Source organism: Chaetura pelagica, unplaced genomic scaffold (genome assembly GCF_000747805.2).
Source record: "Chaetura pelagica isolate M959 unplaced genomic scaffold, ChaPel_1.0 scaffold190, whole genome shotgun sequence".
Taxonomy (NCBI): Eukaryota; Metazoa; Chordata; class Aves; order Apodiformes; family Apodidae; genus Chaetura; species Chaetura pelagica.
The window spans coordinates 259,643-279,131 of NW_009952149.1; the positions used below are offsets into that span (position 1 = coordinate 259,643).

The 19,489-nt window shown below is 38.4% G+C and overlaps 1 protein-coding gene across 1 annotated transcript in view; it reads left to right on the top strand.

Annotated features, from left to right (window-relative positions):
• Positions 1 to 19,489, top strand: part of PCDH7 (protocadherin 7) — a gene marked incomplete at its 5' end in the record, with an annotated part of 253,296 nt that overhangs the window by 782 nt on the left and 233,025 nt on the right. Inside the window, one exon of the mRNA XM_010006414.1 lies at positions 5 to 2,150. Within this exon, the coding sequence (XP_010004716.1) occupies positions 5 to 2,150 (2,146 nt within the window). The remainder of the gene's footprint in view (positions 1 to 4; positions 2,151 to 19,489) is intronic.

Sequence of the window (19,489 nt, forward strand, 5' to 3'; positions counted from 1 at the left end):
TAAGACGCCTGCTGCGGCTTGACGAGCCCTCCGGCTGGCTCAGTGTCTTGCATCGTATTGACCGGGAGGAGGTTAACCAGCTTCGCTTCACTGTCATGGCTCGAGATCGGGGCCAGCCCCCCAAGACAGACAAGGCCACAGTCGTGCTTAACATCCGCGATGAGAATGACAACGTGCCCACCATTGACATCCGGAAAATTGGACGCATCCCACTCCGGGACGGGGTGGCTAGCGTGACTGAGGATGTGCTGGTGGATACCCCTATTGCTCTGGTGCAGGTGTCAGACCGAGACCAAGGTGAAAATGGTGTGGTGACGTGCACTGTGGTGGGCGATGTGCCCTTCCAGCTCAAGCCTGCCAGTGAGGGTGAAGGGGAGCCGCAGAACAAGCGCAAGTATTTCCTCCATACCTCAGCCCCTCTGGACTATGAGGCTGTCCGCGACTACAACGTGGTGATCGTGGCAGTGGACTCAGGCAGCCCCAGCTTGTCCAGCAACAACTCCTTGCTGGTGCGGGTTGGGGACACTAATGACAACCCTCCCATGTTCAGCCAGGCTGTGCTGGAGGTCTCCTTCCCAGAGAACAACTTGCCTGGCGAGAGGGTGGCCACAGTAGTTGCCACAGATGCGGACAGTGGTAAGAATGCTGAGATCACCTACTCCTTAGAGGCCTCACCCCTCTCCTCGGAGGCACCGGGTGGCATCTTCACCATTGACCCTGACTCTGGGGACGTGTCAGTGCAGGCAGTGCTGGACCGTGAGCAACGTGATACCTACGAGTTCCTGGTGACAGCCCGAGACAAAGGGGTGCCATCGCTACAGGGCTCCACTACAGTGGTGGTGCGGGTGGCGGATCGCAATGACAATGAGCCACGCTTCATGCAGGATGTGTTCACTTTCTATGTGAAGGAGAACCTGCAGCCCAACAGCCCCGTGGGCATGGTGACTGTGATGGACTTTGACAAGGGCCGCAACGCTGAGCTCAGCCTCTCCATCCAGCCCAGTGACCATGACCAGACAGCTGGCATCTTCTCCATTGAGAATGACACTGGAACCATTTTCTCCACTGTCTCTTTTGACCGAGAGCAGCAGACCAGCTACACTTTTAAGGTGAAGGCAGTGGATGGGGGTGAACCCCCACGCTCCGCCACTGCCACTGTGTCCCTGTTTGTGATGGATGAGAATGACAATGCTCCCACTGTCACCTTCCCCAGCAACAGCTCTTATACTGTGCTGCCACCCTCCAGCAACATGCGCACCGTGGTGGCCACAGTGGTTGCCACTGATGCTGACACCGGTCTCAATGCTGACCTCAACTACAGCATCATAGGGGGCAATCCCTTCAAACTCTTTGAGATCGACCCAGCCAGTGGTGTGGTGTCACTGGTGGGCAAGCTGGCCCCCAAGCACTATGGCCTGCATCGCATTGTGGTGCAGGTGAATGACAGTGGGCAGCCTCCCCAGTCTACTACTGCCCTGCTCCATGTCTTCGTCAATGAGAGCCTATCCAATGCCACTGTGGTGGAAAGCCAGGTGGCCCGCAGCCTCCACACACCCCTGGCCCAGGACATTGCTGGAGACCCCAGCTACGAGCTGAGCAAGCAGCGGCTTAGCATCGTCATTGGTGTGGTGGCCGGCATCATGACAGTCATCCTCCTCATCCTGGTGGTGGTCATGGCCCGCTACTGCCGTTCCAAGGGCAAACATGGCTATGAGGCTGGCAAGAAGGACCACGAGGATTTTTTCACCCCGCAGCAGCACGACAAGGCCAAGAAGCCCAAGAAGGACAAAAAAGGCAAGAAGGGCAAGCAACCTCTCTACAGCAGCATCGTCACCGTCGAGGCTTCCAAGCCCAATGGGCAGCGCTATGACAGTGTCAATGAGAAGCTCTCGGACAGCCCTGGTATGGGGCGGTACCGCTCAGTCAATGGTGGCCCAGGCAGCCCCGACCTCGCCAGGCACTACAAGTCAAGCTCGCCGCTGCCCACCGTCCAGCTGCACCCGCAGTCCCCTACCTCTGGCAAAAAACACCAGGCCGTGCAGGACCTGCCCCCGGCCAACACCTTTGTGGGTGCCGGCGACAACATCTCCATCGGGTCGGACCACTGCTCCGAGTACAGCTGCCAGGCCAGCAGCAAGTACAGCAAGCAGGTAAGAGCTGCGCGCCGCGCTGCCGTGGTCCGCGCAACCCCCTCGAGGCCCCCGACAGGCACACGCACCCACCCACGCACCCACACACGCCGGGTGAGGGAGCTGCGGTGCCCGCCTCCACCCCCTCCCACACCGGCACAAACAGACACGACCGTCAGGTTTAGTGACCTCTCCAGCCTCGTGTCAGCGCCCCCTCCACCCCCGCAGGCAGGCAGGGACCCGGACCAACAAACAGCACACAGGAAGGGGAATCAGGGGTCTTTATTATTATTATTGTTATTATTAGCATCATTATAATATTTGTCATCCCTTCCGCTTTTCCGCCTCGGCAGCCAATCAGCCCGTCAGTGTAGCCGCACCGACGGGACCACCCCGCCGAAGCGGCGGGCGTCGCGTCCCCCCGCAGGCGCGGCAGCAGCTGGGCAGGGAGGTGGGGAGCGGGCCGGGGACCTGGTCGCCAGCCCGGGCAGCGAGCTGTGAGGCAGCCTGAGATGCCTTTAGCAGCCGCCCGCAGGCAAGCCAGTCCTGGCGGTCGGGGGGAGGCGGGAATCCCCAGCACCCGGCGGAGCCGCACTCCTCCTCTTCAGTCCCCACTGTCCTGTCCCCCCCCCCGCCCTCCTGCCTTCAGCTGCCGATCCCGCTCTTGGCGGGCGCTTCCCCTGCCGTGATGCTTTCCCAGCATTAGAGAAGGGCAGCTCCGGCTGAGGAGGAGTTTCGCCTCGGTAGCCAGATGTTTCGGTGAAAGGGGGGTTGCCGCCTGCCTGATGCTTCCTGAAGCTGTGAGTGAGAGTGGATTTGCAGCCGCCATGTGGAAGCGTTAATGGCTGTAAATACCAGGCAGTTCATTAAGACCCAAATGCTTAAATAATTACAAAGCATATCTATGGTCTAATTTACACCACAGAGACTACACTCATTTCAGCTCTGAATACACATAAATGTTAGTGAGCTTAGAAGTGCGCCCCAGTATGTTTTAATTACCTTTTTTTTTTTTTTTTTCCCCTTGTATATCAAATGAAATTCATTCATTCAAGCTGAGAGGCCCTAATTTGTCGGCCCAGCTGCTGCATAGCTCTGTCTGTAGTGAGTGTGACTGCCGTGAGACCTCTCAGAGCGAGGTCTGCCATCAGGAGTGCCACAAGTGACTGGCTCTGATCTCAGCTCTATTGGTGGAGATGGGTTCAGTGAAGCTCCGATAACCTAAAACCGGTGACGGTAGGGATTTCTTTACAGCCCTTGAAATAGAATAGAGATAGCACAGCAGAGAATCAAGCTCCTAAGTGAAAGCATCTGTTTTGTTTATTTTATAAGACACGTATGTAGCGTGAACAGAGGTCACTTTTCTTTGGGGAAGTACTTTTTCGATGACAGTTAAATGAGATACTTAACATCTGGTGATTTCCATTACATCTTTCCATGTAAGAGAATATTCGGAATGTTTCCTCAGCTACAGTGGATGTTACACAAAAATTTAGAAATAAATGAATGCTGATTCACGTAAATACAGAGCCAAGTCTGGAACAGGGGAATTTTGAGTAGTTTGACAAAAAATGCTTTCTTTTCAACTTACTAACATGCAAATACGGTACGCTATGGCTATTTTTTTAATATACATTGAAAAGTCTGCTAATCTACTAGAATCGAAGTTTCATAATGTGTTGGCAGTATTCGCATTCTCCTCAGATATACTTAAAGTATTGTAAAAGAAAATTAATTCTATGAGCCACTCAGTCTTCCAGATCACCAAAAAAATAGTGTGATTGGTGTACTATGTGCCAGTATTTCTGTGTATGTTGTTTTACAAGTGATACAGATCTATAAAACTTTTGACACAGCAGTTTCTAGGTGATCCATTTCATTAACTCACTTGTGAGGAGCACATTACAATTTCAGATTGAAAATAATCTGTATAAAATACAAAGTACTAAGAAAGTTCTTAAGCTTCTGTCTACTAAGGTTTATTAAAGCACTTTAGATTATGCCATTTTAGTGAGCACTGGAATAAAAAAAGTTAGCAGTAGAACATATCAGATACTACTTGCTTGCTGCTACAGTTAATCTAAACATATGACTTACAAGCTGTCAAAGTGTAATTTATTTTCAGTGTAAAAAGTTATTTGCATGCCAAGTATAGGACTCCTAAAGGATTACACTGACTATTTTACTTGATTAAAAACTTACTTAAGATTGTATTACGGATGTGTTTTGAATTACTTAACATTTTCAAGCATGTATTTTGATATACAATACATAAGAAAACCTCTTAGTAGAAGAAAGTGGCTCTATTACACTTTTACTTGCAGCAATCAAACTGAAAGAAGTACATGCTGAATTGCTCTATTATTTATCTAGTTTGTTTCAAAACCAGTTTCTCAGTGTTGATAGTTTTCCTGTGATAAATACTTATTTTGTTATGAAGGTTAGTTTAACTGAGTAATTTATGGGAAATACCTGAATGCCTTGGGTTTTTATTTTCAAATATGTAGAAAGTATCTGCACACTTGCAAAGCAATGCATGTAACTTAAGGAAACTACCCCAGAAAACAGTAAAGGTAGTGCTAGGTAACAGACATTACAGGGGAAACTATCAGGCACAAAATTTTCATTACTGCTTTCCTATGTGTACTTGCCAGCTTGCTGCTGAGTGACATTTGTATAGTTTTGTTCACACTTTTGCATAATGGGACATTAAGACTTATTTGTGTAAGCAATATGTAGACTTTTCACTTCTCAAACATTGACAGGGGAGCATTCTTAGTTTATCAGGCTAAATATGTGAGGATTTTTCACACCCAAACCGTGTGGAGCTCTTGTTCAGCACTTTATTTAGAGAGAAATATGAAGCAGCTGCATTTAAAGGGTTTTGATGTGGTGTATATCAGATTGTTTCATAGTTCGGCTGTACATGTGAAATAGAACCAGTGGCATATTGACATTACCAGGATAGGGAGACTAGTTGAAATCTTTACAGCTACATTTACTCATTGGCAGTTCCCTTTGTTCTAAGGGGACATTAGAAGGTGTATAAAGTTTTAGAACAAACAAATGGGCACAGCAGAATGTACCTTCTCTAAGTTACTGGAGATGAGAGCAATACTAACTTCCATTAGTGTAATTAGAAGTGGTAATTGATACTTTTGTATATCTAAAATATATTAGTCAGGAAATAAAGTCTCTACTTACATGACTAACTGGTGTACCCCAGTGAGTGCAAGTTGTTTTCTTTCTTATTATTTGATACTTTCTTTTTAAGGTAGTGCATTGAATTTCTTATGAGTTCTCAAAACCATCTGGTTCGATACAGCACTGTATAGGAGACCTTCCATGGAGAAAACTGCAAACAACTTGTAATTCTCCTTCTTGTCATCAAGTGTTTTATACGAAGTTTAGAACTAAATTCTGTATTCAGTAGACTTCTGGCATTTTGCCATCACCTTTTTAAGAAGATCTTTCACAAGTTTTTCTCCTATTTCTGTCTTATTTTGCATGGTATTACTCTGAATATTCTTTTAGCCTTACATTTATCAATTCTCTTCTATTCAGTAAAGCACTAACATATCTACTTAATGGTGAACAAATATTTAAATCTCTTAATATTCTATAGATCTTAATCACTTGCCAAAAGTTAAAGCTGTACAGAAGTGTTTTGCTAAATGGGATGAGTTTAAGCAAGTGTTTTTCTGCGTCACAGGTTTAATATTTGAACCCTCCAGGTGCTGCATGTTGCCTGTGAGAAGCCTGGATACTACTGACTTCCAGTAAAGAAAGACAAAGATAAGGAAAGCTCAGTGCCTAAGAGGAATCCCTTAGCAACTTGAAGAGTTGCATCTTTAATCATAATTCTAATAATAGATTTTAATTGTAAATAATTGTTTGCTTTCTCATGTTAGTTACAGATGCATCTTTATAATGCATACTGTTTTTTCCACTCTCCATTGCAGTACAAAATAGTGGCATATGAGCAAGTTTATTTCACTGAATCTTAATCACAAATATGACATTAGCATGTTAAGAAAAACCGTTTGACAAACAGGCCCTTTAAGCCCTCTTCATGTGTTTCTGTTTTTTTGGCCATCATATTCTCTTGGTTTCTTTTTTTTCTAGCTCTGCTTGGCAAACAGCAATTGTTGACTGCTTAAGACACTGCAGTTGAGGTGGTAGTGTTGTTTTATCATGTTTTTGTTTGGTTGTTGTTGTTGGCTTGATTTGTTTGTTTGCTTTAAGATATATTGGTCACCATCAATGGAATTAGCAGAACCAGTACAAGTATTTCTGAGCAGCATTATTTCTTTGCTAATTCTTTAATCCTTTAGGAATTATCCCTATGCCTTTTCTCAATGGAAATGTAATGTTTAGTGAAGGAAAATGTTTATCATGCCAGATATATTGATATATTTCCTGTAATGTCTTATTTCCATGAAAGTGAAAAATATAGAAATTAATTTCTGAAAAAAAAATCATTGTATGGTAGCCAGTTAATTTGCTTAATAACATTTCAAACATTAATCAGTCTGTTGTAAATATGTAGAAGTATTTTGACAAGTTGGTTATCATGTATGCCAATTGTATCTACAAACTAAATGGGTCATAAATATGCACATATGACCAGCAGCCTTAATAAGACCCAAAATTCATCCATTAAGGGGGCAATGAGTTTAACCATGCAGGAAAGCATAATTTCTTTTCTTGCTTATGAACAGACATACACACAGTGGCTTATCTCAAAGACTGCTTTTTATAATCACAAAGCAAGTCTCAAAAATAAGGTTTTCCACAATTTCCAGCTAAGGAAATGCCCTACAGTATAATAATGGTAAAAATAACAATGTTAGCACTAAGTGCAATGTAGAGAAAATAAACGGAAATGTTGCCATTAAGTATAAACATTTACATTGGTGACTTCTTTCCTATATTTAACTTTAATACTGTTTGGTGCAAAATGTACAGAAGTGTATTTCATTTTTCTGTTCTCTATTTGCAGTATATTAAATACTTTACAATTAGTTTTTAAGTGTGACCCATATTTGACCTTCAGTAACAAATTATGATGAAAAAGGGATAATTAAACATGAAATAGATGGATTGTTGATGCTTTAATTATCTTTATTTAACAGAAAGTGTTCCACTGATAAGTGCAGCCTTTATTTTTTTCCCTTCAGTAAAATCATCTTGTACAGTGTGCAAATGACTATGTTACCAGTGAATCATTCTGCACTCCCAGGAGAAGTAGAGAGTCAGAAGGGACAGGATCTGAGTAAAGGAGGATTCATGCTCTGAATAAGTAAAGAAATCTACTGTTAGAGGCAAAGGGTAGTGAGAAATGTCTTTAAAAGGAGAGAACCTGATTTATCAACTCAGACAGCTCTCTGGCATTGTACATACCAATATGAACCTAGGTGATAACCATGGTTAGCAGTTTGACTATTGCTGTTCAGTCTTTGTAGTGTAGCAGTGTACATCTGACTGTGTTTCTTCTCAAGATTTTGTTGTTGTTGTTGTTTGTTTGCTTTGTGGGCTTTTGTTTCATTTTGTTGTGGTTTTTTTTGGTAGTTGTTTTGTTTAGTTGTTTTCTAGTATTTGGGGTATTTGCTGTCTGCTGTGTTTCAGAAATGTAGCAGGCACATTTTCTTTTAAGTATTTCCTGTCAGAAGTTTTAGAAGGTTTATGTAGTTAATGACTTGCTGGGCTACTTTGAGATGTAGCATTTATCGAATTGTTGTTTTTTTTTTAAATAGAAAAGACAATGAGCAGATTTCAGAAGTAGCATTTTGTTTACGAGTCAATTAATTGAATCCTTCACAAGCACAGTGACTCTTCACTATATTTGCTGAACATGTTAGTATTTAATTACTAATTTTAACAGAATACAATTCAATTTTCATTTTCTTTGACTATATGTGCAGAAAATATTGATACAGATAGATGTGCAATTCAGTACAGTACTTAGAAGGCTGGTTTTCTAAGTTTTCTAAGCAAGTATGCATCCAACAGATATTTAGAAACTGTTACAGGTGCAAAACAATTTCCTTTTTTCAGTCTTGGGCTGCATGTAATATTTTCCCTGTAATTTATGTTCTACATTTCTCCATTTTTTAATTTGTTACCGTTTTAGGTGTTTTTATCTCTCTCTGTCCTCTGGCAATGCAATTTCTGTATTTTTCGCTCCTGGTTTTTCTAGATTTGTTGTCCCTCTGTTATCAGGTCTTGGACTTTGCTAGGGTGTACTATATATTCATTAATCAATGACTAAAACACCAAGAAATAGACCAACAGCTGCTATCCAGAATCAGAATATATTTCAAAATTATTACTAATTTTGTATATAAATTTGCATTGCTTAATTTTTTGAATCAAGGTTGCAAAAGAAAAACTCCAAGGTTCTTATGGGTGCATGTCAATTTTAACGACTGTGCAGTTTAATGAAAACTATGTTGGTAATGTGGAGTGTGCAATTCAAGTTATTCTAATAGTGTATACTATTACAGCTCAGTAGCCATATAATGAAAACATTTTAACTCACATTAAAAAATGTTATCTATTTTTTTTTCAATTGATCTCAAAATGTTTAGTCCTATCAAGCCTTGCTAGCTTCCTATCATACAAAATGCATGTTGCTAAGTAAACAGTAAAAACTAAATTCACCTACATACAGTGTCTTTTCATGTTTTTTCCTATCTGTACTGAGCTGCACAGTTTGAAATTTTAAACCTTAATTACATGTAAGTAGATTAATTAGTGAATCTAAGGCCTGAGTAAAACAGCAGATGAGATAAAATTATAGGGTCTCTGAGTTTTGACTTATATGAAAAAATATCTATGGAGACAGGTGAGAACATACACATATTATAAAAAAGCCAGGACTGATTCACTGTCTTCTGTATACTTCAGGCAACAGGGACTTCTCAAGGTCACTTGTATTTTGCTGTTGTGGATGACAAAATACCACAATAATGCTGGAGTTATTAAGGTTAGCTGGGGCATCCAAAAAGCGATTTACAACAACAGAAGAAGACAAAGGAGGGTTTAAAACATTTTCTTATTTTAGTACAATTTCCTCTATAAATATTTAATTGAGAGCAGGTCATGAGCAGATGTCAAAATCTCAAAAAGTGATTATACCAAAGTACCAGTTAGCCAAGTTCCTGAATGATGTCAGTGGAATGAACACATTGGAGTTCTCCAACTGTGTGGAATAGTGCTCAACATGAGTCGTTTGCTCACTCTTATGCGGCCGTTTTCACTGACAAGAGTTGTAAAATGACAAGAGCAACTTTTGAATGTATTAAAGACTAAGGAATAAGCTTGATATATAACATATATGAGCAGTGTGGATAAGCCTTTTTTTTTTTTTTTTTCTGGAAGGAGAAGATGGGAAAACTTAGTTTTGGTTTTTAGAAGTTTGAACAGAAATAATGTTTTGGCCACATTTAAAATTAAAAGGACTATCAAAGTGATGTGTTTTCTTTTTTATTGTTTATATCAATCAAGCAATCCTCTCATTTAGGTAACACAGCAGCTTTGCAATCATTAGCTTGTAAAATGCATAGCTGCAGAAGTGTAGTTTAATTTAACTCAGAGTGAATCACAAATGACACAACTATTAGAAGCTGAAGAAAAGCATTATGTTTGTCTTTCAAAACTTAATTTACCTTTTAAACTACTGACGAGAGTGAGTATGTTTTTTAAAGGCAAACGTTGTTCTGTCAGATAGTATTTTTTTACAGATTTCTGAATCAACCTAATGGCTGAGTTTGTAATGCTTGAATGAAAGAAATAATATTGTTGCAAGTAGGATTTTTGGAGTATTAGAAAGCAGTGAAATTAATATTTATCAAGTATTTTATATAGGGTCTTTTATGATCTCCAGATAATATAAAGTTAAATTATAGATAATTTAAAGCCTATTTTTTAGGACTAGGTTCAAAAGGTAGGTACTAGGTGATGTGCCAAAATTCACTCATACACTATGTGGCAGAAACAAAATACAGAAATACTGATTCCATCTGTCATAAGTTCAGAGAGAATTTTATCATGCAGCCTTGTCTGAACCAGTTCGTTTATAGTACCACATTGTAGGCAATAAAGTATTTGTCACCTCACAGGATAAAAAATCCTGCACTACATGGTCACACGATTATGGAGAATCCTCCACGAACTCCCTGAAAAGTCATTTCTTGACTGGGGTTGTGGCCAGGAAATGTGTCTTTTGTGGTATGTGCCAAATCTTTTCTCTGTGGTAGCATTTCTCAGGGGGGAAGCGGGAGGGACTGCCATGATTTATTGTGTCTATTCATGTGTAGATGCCAAGGACTTTTCAGCCCTGAAGTATTGTAAAATATGAGAAACAGCCCCTGCTTCCTTTGGATACCAAATCCACATGAGACAGAATTACTTTAACTCATTCTCACAGACTTATCCTTGGGGCTTCTATGAGATCTTCCCAGTGCCTTCTCTTCTTCAGGCTGAACCATCCCAGCTCTTTCAGCAGCCTCTCTTCATAGGAGAGATGCTACAGAGCTCTGGTTGTCTTTTTGGCTCTCCTCTGGACTCACTTCAGGAGCTTCTTATGTTGGGGGCTCCAGAACTGGACACAGAACTCCAGGTGGGGTCTCACGAGCGTGCAGCAGAGGGGGAGAATCACCTCCCTTGACCTGCTAGCCACGTTTTGTTCAATGCAGCCCAGAACACAGTTGGCTTTCTGGGCTACAAGCGCACATCGCAGGCCCATATTGAGCTTCTTGACCACCATCATCCCTGAGTCCTTCTCCTCAGGGCTTTTATCGATACATTCTGCACCCAACCTGTATTTGTGCATGTGATTGCCTCGACCCAGGTGCAGAACCTTGCACTTGGCCTTGTTGGACTTTGGACAGTTTGTTGCTTTAGGTACCCTAAAGTTTCTGAGATATCTGCACAGAGCTGCATAGAGAGTACTGTGCAAGACCTGGGTGTCTTCTGGGACATTCTTCTGTAGCTGCAGCTCAAGGCCAAACAAAAAAGCAGTCACCAAGTACTTTGGTTTACTTAAAGAAACAATAACTAAAATAAAATTAAGAACTCTGTGAATGTAGTGCATTTTGGCAAGAGTGACAGTTGTTTTTTCCTTTAAGAATGTAAGCACGATGTTCGACTGTGTATGCTATATACATGCTTATTAATGGAAAATGCACACGCAGAGATAAGTGTTCACACATACACTGATGTCAGATTAACAAGTTATTTTTGAATTGACAGAAAGTGTTTATTTTTTTCACAGAAACAATACTAACAGCAGCTAGCTTAACTGAATTTCCATTAATTCTCAAACCTCTCAGGCTGACGTTTATCTCATGTTAAGTGGAACCACAGGTAGTTCCACAAAAGCCAATCAAATTTAACTAATATCTGTTGCTGTAAGTCAGGTGGTATAATATTTGGAGACTGCTTTATATTAAAACAAAATATAGATGTAGAGAACTAGTTTATCAGTTTAGGTGATAAGCGTAAAATCTCCACATTTGATGTATGAGCTTGCATATATGTACAACTTCTACGTTTGTTGGTTTCAACATACATTTGGTCATGTTACATTCTTCATCATATAACCTGTTTGTTCTAAGAGAAGTTACATTGTAATATAATGTGAGTAATGAAATGGTGAATCAGTTTCCTTATCTCCATCCATGTGTTATAAATTGGTTATAATGACATAACATGTGCCTTGCATGATAGTTAGAGAGCATATCCATCATTCTCTTGAATCAGAAAAATGCTATTTTAAATGAGCATGTCATTGTGTTCCAGTTGCATTACAAATTTACAGTAGGACAGTAATTGATTTCTTTGTATTTGTTTCATTTTCAAGCAATGCTGTGAGTTCTTTTACAGAAAGAATAATTTCACTGGAAGCTAGAAATCTATACTTAAGACAGGTCACTGTGTGCTCAGTCACTGAACCTCAGTCCAGATCTTGGATAAGATCTGTCATGTAGATTTAGAAAATTCACTCAGAAGGCTCCTCTGACTACAAACTGATTGTTTTATGCTGCTTTCTGCAAGTCAAGGGCTTGAATGTATCATTTTAATGAATTATTTTTTTTTAATAGGAACAAAATTCAGTAATTTCTAGAGCAGGTGTTAATCCATATGAGTGAAAGTGACAGCAATGGGTGTGAAACAGAGCAGTGCCTTGTGGTTGCTTTCAGCTATGCATGTTTTTCCTAGAAATTACAACATATAGTCTGGGTCATGTATTTTAACCAATTTATTACTATACATTTGTAAAATAAAATAGAATAACATATCTGAAATATGTAACAAAAGTCCAGATGAGAGCAGTACTTTGTAGGAATATATACCACTGAGATGCAGTAGTGTGGGTTCATTCAGAAGGTTCAGACTTGATGCTGGCAGCTCCCTTGAGAAGATGAAACAGTACAGGTTGGTGCAGCACTGTAACTTAGCCTGTTTAAATTATACAAGTCTGTATGTGGAATTGTATGTCACTAAAAAATTACTGCTTGCAGTGTTTCTATATGCTTTTTTAACCTTAATTAAAATACACAAGAGGGATTTAGTTTAAACATGAAGGAAACGTGTAACTGTTTACAAAAAGGCATTTTCTTTGCTGTTTCTGCATTTTGCAGAGATCACTGGATACTTATATAATTCATCCTGTCTTTTTTGTGCAACGTCAGTTCTTTAAATATTATTTATGAAATGTTGCAAATATTCTGGATCTTTTTGGTTGTTCTTTAGAGCAGAGCAAAAGGTAAGCAACAGCATGAAATTCGTCCTTGCAGAATAAATTAGGAAGGTTTTGTTTTCATTATATTGCAAAATATTTTACCACTTACATGACATTCAAAGAGACTGGAGAATGTTACATTCAATTGGACCTTCAGACACTGCTGAACGAATTGAAAATTAATTTTAGACTTTCTAATACTGGATATTAGCATACCTTTCTAGTAACCTTGAATGCTAAATTTATGTATTTTTTTCTTTACTCGTTCTTAATTAAATATATAAACTGACTGAACTCTTCAAATTATACAGTAACCTTTCTGGAGAATTACTATTGCAGAAATATGAAAGGACTGGCTAAAGCATCACTCGATCAAATGTTTCTAAAAGGCTTTATGTATTTATAAGACTTCATTATATACTATTGATGCAAATTACTAAGGATAAAAGAAAATCCATCTGTTATAAAAAAAAATAAAATTAAATAAGTCCAAGGATTTGAAAGACTTAGCATTAGGGACTAAAAATTCATACTTTATGATGGGTTTATAGTAATTGACAGTAGAAAATATGTCTTTTAAATGTTCACAGTGTGGGTTTTGGTTGTGGTTTTTTTTAATTGAAATAAAATTATTTTGCCATAAAAGCTTCTCCTGTAACATATCCTCTTTCATTTCATAATTTTGTATTCTTCTCTGAAATGGCTCAATTAAAATATGACCTAAACCTTTTTATCTTGCATTGAGCACTATTGGTTTTGTTATTACTACCCTTACATTTAATCAGATTGTCTGTAGCTAAATAAATAGCATTTCATCAAGAGCTGTTGGTTTTCAATCAGCTAGGGAGCAACATTACTGGCATGAGAACAGATCTAAGGCTAGTGTCTCCAATCTGCAACTAATTGTGCACTGATAATAGTAGTGCCCACAGGCAAATCTTACTTGCTGTCCCAATCTATGATAGATTTTCCTGTACACTTATATTAAATCAGATGGAGACATTTTGTAATGCCATTACAGTTACTATCTTTAACCTTTCCTTTTTAATTTGAAAGATATACTGTTTGGAAATACAATCTCTGTTTCATTTCTGAAAAGAAATGAAGAAAATAAAAATCTCGAGGGATACATAGTAGCCATGGGTTTTTTTTTTTTCATTAGCTTCTGCTCTTAAAGGGGTTGCCTCCTTAGGAGATACAGTACTGTTGATACTTAAATAAGTATTTACCTGTAAAATCACATATTCTACTGCTTGGCTCAGGAGAGAGGAATGTGTCTGACAAATTGCAGCAGGAAGTAGTGCTTTACTCTATCTTGATGGTGTGTGGGTTAGCTGTTGTGAGTGTGGATGCCAGAATACTTACTCTCTGGATCAGTTGCAGTCCATGTACTATCTGTTTGCTATATATGCAGATTACTGCATCAAGGCATTATGAACATATTTTTCCAGTGTGAAATTGATGAGGGTGACTTCTGGGGTGCATAGGAACCCCTGTATTGTACCAAGACTCCCATCATTTCAGGCTATTCACAAATGCAGAACATACTGTAAGAGCTGCTTTAGAACAAGGGATGGATAGAGGGAAAATAACACATACTCTAGTCAGCACATTATAGTGCTCTGAAAGAAGCTGTTTTCTGGTCTGTATATATTGTTCTTGTGAAATGATTCCAACAGTTTGAAATCTGTTTTTTCACCTTGCTAGTTATGCAGACAGGTCTCCACTTTTTCACTAAAGCAAGTGGGAATTGTTCACTGTCACAAATAATAAATAACAAGAGTACCCAATCTGCACAGCATGGAAGTGATAAAAACACATGCTTATGAGTGCTTGAGATTTCACAGCTATTAATTTTGAACTTTTTGATTGCAGTTCTGTTTTACAAGAGTGGATGCTGTTAGGGCAGCAATACACTGTGACAGTGAAAGATTATGACAGCATGCACTTACCCTTATGATCTTAATAAATTCACTGTAAGAGATGGTCGGAAAAATCTTTCTAAACCTCAAGTCATAAAATGCATCTTGTCTTTAGTGTTTTGGTTTTTTTTTTTAATTATTGCTAATAATCTTTAGTACCAGTTCAATACTAACATTAATATGTTTGAGAAGGTTTCTTTGTGCATCATGAAACGTACAGCTCTTATCAATGTTAGTGAATTCCTTAACATATACATTTATGAACTCCAGGAGTTTCTGTGCGGAATGTCAGTGTATATACAACATGTATTCACATACAGAAAGATCCTTTACAAAAGATTAACAAATACTATATCATGTTTGGGATTAAAAAAAGGTCAGAAGTACTTTTCAGACTTTGAAGAATGTTTTTACTTTTTTTTTTTTTTTTTTTTTTAAGGCACCTTAGCATTTGAAGTCTAAATTACAGGTTTTGCCTAAAAGTATACTTCCCAACTACTTCTGCGTAAACAAACAGTTTAGTAAATCGTCTTCCATTCTGAGATTGCAGTATTCACAGTGGGGTAGGAGTCTTTCAAATCAGAAATCACATTTGTTTTAGCTATGCATCATTCTGAAACTGTGTACAGTAAGACAGCAGAACACAAAAGAGCCTGGATGCTGAATCTCTAGTATTTCTGCTCAAATTTCACAGCCATAATAGAGAAAATAAATCCTGTACTACACAGTATAAAATGTCCTGAATAAGAGAAGTGATAGAATAAGGACATGTCTAGACAAGTTTGTACCTATTTTTTTTATCTTTATCATTCTAGGGAATTCATATCTATCCTTTCTAAAATCCTCACTGAGCTGGTAATTTTTTCACATTTTCAGAATATCATCAAAGCCATGCTAATTGGGACTAAGGGCATGCCTCAGAGTTCTGTAATCTCTGAAGAAAATATTTTGCTGTCTTTCAGACTTTTGATGTAATAGACATTTACCTTAAACTTAAAAAAATAATAATTCAGAGAGTACAGTTTATTCAGTTTGTTTATTTACAAGGCAGGTGTTATGGGTTGCAATGAACAGTTTGTAGTTCATCACAAGAGTAATGAGAAAGAACTGCAAATCTAAGAGGCCTGTCAGTGAATTTCTAGCTTAATAATTATGCAATCTGACTATTGACTGTAGTAAGTTTCTGGTAGGTTGTAATGTGTATCCCGTGTTTAGTGCATTGTAAGCTTGTAATCTGGAGGAAAAGGAACAATCTCATGAGAAAAGTAAATCCAGTTTGTAGTAACTTCATCTTTCTTCCTATCTCTCTTTTTTTTTTTTTTTTTTTTTCTTTTTCCCCTGTAGTAAGAAATTGCAGGTATTTGTTTTGTCTCCCAAAGGAAATGCCCTAGCATTTAAATTGGACTTTTCTCATAGAAAAGGAGACCAGTTAGAATTCTGTCTTCTTTTCTTTTTTCTTTGTTTCTTTCTTTCTTGAGCCCCTAGAATTTTCTCGAAATCTCAGAAGAGCTATTTTTTTTAACAATTCTAGCACTTTGGTTTCTGACAAAATCTTTTATTAAATAATTTTAAAAAACATTTTAGGATAACTTTGTCAAGTAAAACTGATGCTCTCTACCTTCTTCGTCAAAAGCAGTGCACTTTTAAGACACATACAGATAGTAGAGTTTTATCTTTCTATGCTTCTAGGACTGCCTACTTGTTTAAAAATGTTTTTATTTGGAATAATTTTGAAGCAACTCTTTAATGAAGCATAGGCCAGCTAATGTGAAGAAGTAAAGGAAGAGAACAAAGAGAACCTGTCATGAAAACAATTACTTCCAATTTTTGGTGTCCCCAGTTTTTATTCTATTTAAACATGAAATTCTGATAAAACAAATTTATCTAGTGAACCTTAAAATAATCACTTATATACTGACTTTATGACAAGCTGTTTTAAGAGCCAAATAAAGTCAATCTGTTAAATTGGTCATTTTGGAGGGAGATAATTTATTGAGGAGGCAGTAAAATATATATACTGATATATATGGGAATTTTACTCTCATGTAAATTACCTGGGAGTTCTGTAATATCTGTATTCTAATCCCAGTTACTGTGCTCTGAATTTTTAGCATTGCTTTTCCAGTGGCAGTGTGAAGATTTCTAGATTTTCATTCCAGTCTCTGTTCTTCCTATCAAACAATTTTTTAATACATTTTTTTTTCCTATTATAGGAGTGAAATAGTACTGCACGCTAGAGGGTCAGACATAAAGAAAATATGGAGACTGGCCGTTGTTTAAATTTTGTTCTTTCTGCTGGATTACAGAAAGTGTTGAAGATTTAGAAGCATGACACTATTAGTTCCTTGTTGGTGTTTAGTTTTGTTGTTTTTTCGTTGTTTTTTTTAATAATTAACTTCTGCCATAAATCCTAAACTATTTAAAGGTCTGAACACATATATGGTGAAAAGCAAGACAGTGAAGACAGGGAAGACATTAATTTACAGAATTTCCCTGTCCCATATGTCTCTACGACATTTTGGACGCTCTTTTTGCAAGGAGAGGTTTTTTCTCTGTTATAATGACAAAACCAAACCAACCAAACAGACAAAAACTTCCCCAAATCAAGCTGATTTCTGTTTCCATTAATCAATATCCCGAGTTAAAATCAGAATCACTCTGGCAAACACCTATGGCTTACCTGTGCTATAAACAGTAAACAGAAGAAATGTCAGGTTCTCGCCTAATTCTCTGTTTTTCATGAGGGTTCATCAGGTTGAAACCTGATGATCTTTAAGGTCCCTTCCAACCTTAATCATTCTGTGATTTTGTGATTCCATGAAACCTTTTATTTTTAAAAGAAGCTTAAGTATTTTGAGCACAAATGAAATAGTGCCCATCATCTCTGGTTTTCCATAATTCAAAAGCTAGGAAGCGTGATTTGTGAGAAGCTTGTTCTGTGACTTTGTGTGTAATTGACAGTGAAAGGGGGAAAATGAGGCAATGTTACGCCTTTTCTAGTTCTTTTTAAAGGAAGGAATAGACTTACTCATTAGTGATCTAAGCTATGCATAGATTCATGGTTTATAGCACAGCCTTAGAAGGGGTTCAGAGAATTTAAGGGTTTATCACATAACCTTAAAGGGGGCTAAGAGAATGTAAAATAAAGGTATTCAGAGTGGAAAATTTTGGGTAAACATTTCCTTGTCTTCTTGGCAGTTCATTATTAAATTATTTTCTAGCATTTTGCAGGCAGAGAAAGAAAAGAAATATCCAGTCAAAGGGACAGAAACACAATGACCTATTGTTAGAATTTAAGCAGAATAAATTATTAACATCTGAAGTATGGAGCAGAGGTAATGAAAATCATTGCAAACTACTATCCACAACGCATAGTATCCAGTAATACAGTTTAGCTCATTACATTACTGCATGATGTAGTGCTGCATGATGCAGTATTGTTATACTCTCTGTGTCCTGGGCTTAAACTTGTTCAAAGTCTTGGACTAGTTTTAAACAGTAGATGTTTCACAATGACCTGCAAGTTAATCCATTAATACAATTGTAGAATAATGAAATTCCATTAAAGTGTGGGGTTTGGGTGTTTTTCTGTTTGTTTGGTTTGGTTTGTTTTTTTTTGGTTTGGGGGGGGGTTTCCTCTGTGTGTGGGTGGTGGTGGTGGGTTTTTTTAGGGGGTGTGGTTTTGGTTTTGTTTTTTTTTAAAATAAAATTCTCATTTGTATTTAAGGGGAGGAGGGGAAGAATACCTGTGAGAAATACAGGTCTTACAGTGCTATTAAAATAAGTTTAACTTAATGCACATCAACTGTATAGAGATTAGGTTTTCAAAAGTTTCCTGTACTAGTCTGACTCTGTGTTCCTGGCAAAGATTTTATTAACTGGGATAGAATTATGCTTAACTCATTTGTGTGAATGTGCTTTAATCAACAGAACAGTTGTTAGATCCCTGTGTGTACATTAGGTTGAGTTCTGAAGGTAAGAATGAGGTACAAATGCCAATTTTAATGAAGAATTTTATTTTTTAAACTTTGTGACTTAAAGGTGTAGTTTGGCCCTTAAGCCAATTTGTTTCATGTCAGTTTGATTGTCATCTCTCCTCATTGATCATATAAGAAGACTGGCTTAGGTGGCTTCTAAGTCACTGAATTGGGATCAGATTCCAGCTGCACTGGGATTTTTCAGAATCAAACATCAGTTATGATTTTCTTGGGTGTGTGTTGTATTTCACTTGTACAGCTGACTGTGCAGACTATTAAAAAAAAAAAAAAAAAAAAAGGATTTTTCTGTGTGTTCTGACAGTTGGAGCATGGAAAAATGAAAAAGTATATTTGGTAGTGGCAGCAGGTAGTGTGAACACAGGGACTAGGCCTGCTGGAGAAGTGCAGCTATGTATCCTTCTGCCCTCTCACCTGCTGACTGCATATACTTTATGGAAACATGGAGAGTGATAAGGGCGTTTGGGAAAGTAAGGGAAATGCAGATGTTTTGTAGATATTCTCTCCAGAGATCAGGTGATATAATTATTTCTAAAAATGGTAGATCTCTTTTACCATGGTTATTTTAAGTAAAAAGAGACAATGATGGAAGTGAAAGCAGTGATGTGATGCTCTCCTGATACAAGAGGCTGTATCATCATCAGATTTATGCATCTTATGCTTTCACCTGAGATTTGCAGATAATTTTGATGCTTT